Raw genomic sequence first — 3195 nt, 5'->3', positions numbered from 1 at the left:
GTAGAACTCCAACTTCAGAGTGTATATTATCTTGTAAAGGTCCTGTGGAAAAACATAAAAATAAACCTGAAAAACAACTGCTGCTACGCGTCAAGAGCGTTTCAAGACAGGTGGGGGACTTCCAGTTCCACCAGACACAGAGGAGTTGGGGGACTTGTTGGCTGGGATTATTGAAAGTCAGCAACCCCTGGAAGGTATTCCAGATGATGACCATTTGGACAATTCAGGTGAGGAATCTTTCAAAGACTCATTTGATAGGACATGTCTCATTTACAGTAACATGTGTTATCCCATCCAACATACAGTAATTAAATGCAAGTCATGTCTTGTAACAAAAATGACGTAATGACCTTTATTGTTGAAGTCAAATGTAATACTAGATTTTTTCTTCCATACAAAGATGACCTGATCTTCACCCAGGACTTGGGGGGGCGCAGGGAACAGTCAAGAGGCTCAGATGAATCCATCAGCAGCCAGCACCAACATGCAGCAGCATCCAGTCTCCTACGGTAGCATTAGTCAGCATCCAGCAGTCTCTAATCCAGGCAGCAGGTCAAGAGGGAAAAGGATGACCATTCATGAGAAACTTGCCATAGAGTTCCATGAATGTAAATTAAAATATTTAAAAGAAGAACATGAAGTCAAAATGAAAATTCTTCATCTTGAGTTGTCTATGAAAGAGAGAGAGATGAAGCAGCAGCAGTGTCAATTGTCTTTGGAACCAAACCTCAGTTAAATAAAAAAAATTTCCTGAAATTTTTTACCTGTCTATGCCAATCATTTATGTATCATTCAAGGCACATTTATGAGAAGTGCTGCAAAGCAAAAGCATCTCTGTAAGCAAGTCCATTTCTGTCATTGGCTAGCTCAGGGATGGGGACATGTTGGTCATCATCATCTTCAATATCAGGGTCTGGGCAGCCGCACCGTTTAAGAAAATTATGAAGCACTGCTGTTGCAATAATAACAATGCAGCACCTCCTAGGTTCAAACCGCAGTGTATTTCGGAGACACTGGAAACGATTCTTCCATACACCAAACATGCGCTCTATTAGCCCTCTGGTGAGAATGTGAGCTTGGTTATAGCGCTGTTGCTCTGGTCTGACTGGATGGGGATAAGGGGTGAACAAGAAGTTTGTCTGCGCATACCCACTGTCACCAAGTAGAATTCCAGAGTGTTGTCTTGCTTCAAACTGAGTATATAAAGAGGAGTTGTGGAAAATCCTTGAGTCATGAGTTGAACCTTTCCAGCGTGCAAGAATATTGGAGAACTGCATAGTGGGAGTGCACACTCCTTGTACATTTATTGAAAACCAGTTTTTACGATTTCTGAATTCCTCAGCATCTGCTGTAGAGGGACACTTGATGGGAATGTGGCAGCCATCGATACAACCAATGACTCCAGGGAAGTTCCCATATTCATAGAAATCTACCTTGCAGGTGGCCTGTTCAGCAGCATTTGGGAACTTGATGAAATCCTTTTTCAGTTCACATATAGCACTGCAGACTTTGTGTACTATTTTGCACACTGTTGATTCACCTACACCACACAAATCCCCAGTTTCCCGATGGTAGGTTCCACATGCCAAAAACCTTAAGGTAATTAATATTTGTAAGGAAGGAGAAATAGGGGTGCCTCTGACTAAGTCACCTGTAAGCTTGGGCTGCAGCAAACCAATTATTTCTGTTGCATTTTCCTTTGACATACGGAAACGGTCAAGAAAATGTAAATCATCAAAATCATTTAGTGGGTTGCTCCTGTCTTTTAGCAACCTTCTTTCTGGTCTTGGTGGTGGTCTCTTACTGTCATTGAAATAGTCAAGGTAATCCATTTTTTGCTACTGTGGACGTGAGCCTTGAGGCAAGCAGTTTTTAATCTGAGGTTAAACCTGCTTCTGACCAGGTTTAATTTAAGACTTAATTTAGATCTGGATTAGGTCTAATTCTACTTCTAGAAATCCAATTGTTTAAGTCAAGACTAGTGCAAGTCTGAGACTATTGTAATCCATGTGTGAGAAAGCTACTTCAATAAATCCAGGTTTAAAATGACATTTAGTCTATGACTAGGCTTAATCCCCGTACGGGAAACCGGCCCTGAATGTGTAGGCTGATTAACAAGCTGTCTCAAATCAAAGAGTCCAGGAGGTTCATAAATTCTTTTACTTTTAGGTCACACTGATTATCTATATGAAAATTAAAGTCGCCAACTATTAGGAGTGTGTCATAGTTCGTAATTAAAATTGACATTAAGTCAGAGAATTCCTCAAGAAAAGATGCGTTGAATTTTGGAGGTCTATACACAGACAAGAACATGAGAATCTCCATGGATAACAACGGCTGGATATTCAAAGGACTTGAACTTACCAAAACTGACATCTTTACATTTTAACCAGCTCCAGTAAATGTTTGCCAAGATGCACGCCCCCCTTTTCCCTGGCGGTCTGCACGAGTAAAACTGTAATCCGGAGGCGCAGATTCGATTAAAACAGCTGCGCCATCTGAGTTAAGCCACGTTTCACTTAGTGCAATAAAATCCATTTTTTTATCACTAATAAGATCGTTGATAAAAAACGTTTTGTTAGTTAAAGCTCTAACATTTAATAGTGGCGTATTTAATGTTTCGGATGGGCAGAGATGAGTACTATATGCGTTATTGATATTTGGAATAGGAACTAAATTATTTTTATTAGCGCCGCTCTGTGTGTATTTTTTGATTAATCTGTGATCTGTTTTTATAGTTTTAATACATTGTTCCTCTAAAATAGTAATTTTAATTAGATTATTGGAGTTTATGCCGTATTGCCTAGATTTTCTATGTGCAGGCAGATAATGTAGAATGCAGATAATAATTTTGTAGGTTCGTAAATGTAAATTCAGATGTTAGAAGAATGGGAAAACTTTTACGGGGAGAGAATGACTTAATTGTGTTAAATCCATACCTCAGTGAATTCTTTCATGATTATGAGTCATACTAAATGAATGTTTGGTTGGGAAAATTAATCTGTATGTAGGTTTCAATCTTACCTTTAGTTTTTGAAGTTTGAAATAATCTGGAAAATTAGTATAAGAGCTACATGTACAGTAAGTGAGGCCATAGGGGTCGGGTGCAATGCGATATGGGTGGTAGCCGAAGGTAGGAACTCTGGTGTTCCGACCCTCGGTTGCCGAAACTGGCTCTTGGGACATGGAATGTTA

General features: G+C 39.6%; 1 protein-coding gene across 1 annotated transcript; it reads right to left on the bottom strand.

The window, feature by feature from the left end:
- Positions 1 to 803: 803 nt before the first annotated feature.
- On the bottom strand, positions 804 to 1832 carry LOC120534568 (putative nuclease HARBI1). Its single transcript, XM_039762162.1, has one exon. The coding sequence runs from the start codon at positions 1830 to 1832 to the stop codon at positions 804 to 806; it is 1029 nt and encodes a 342-aa protein (XP_039618096.1).
- Between the last annotated feature and the right edge of the window lie 1363 nt (positions 1833 to 3195).

Source organism: Polypterus senegalus, chromosome 8, assembly GCF_016835505.1.
Source record: "Polypterus senegalus isolate Bchr_013 chromosome 8, ASM1683550v1, whole genome shotgun sequence".
Taxonomy (NCBI): Eukaryota; Metazoa; Chordata; class Cladistia; order Polypteriformes; family Polypteridae; genus Polypterus; species Polypterus senegalus.
The sequence above is the reverse complement of the archived record's forward strand: the minus strand, read 5'-3'. Positions and strand labels throughout refer to the sequence as shown.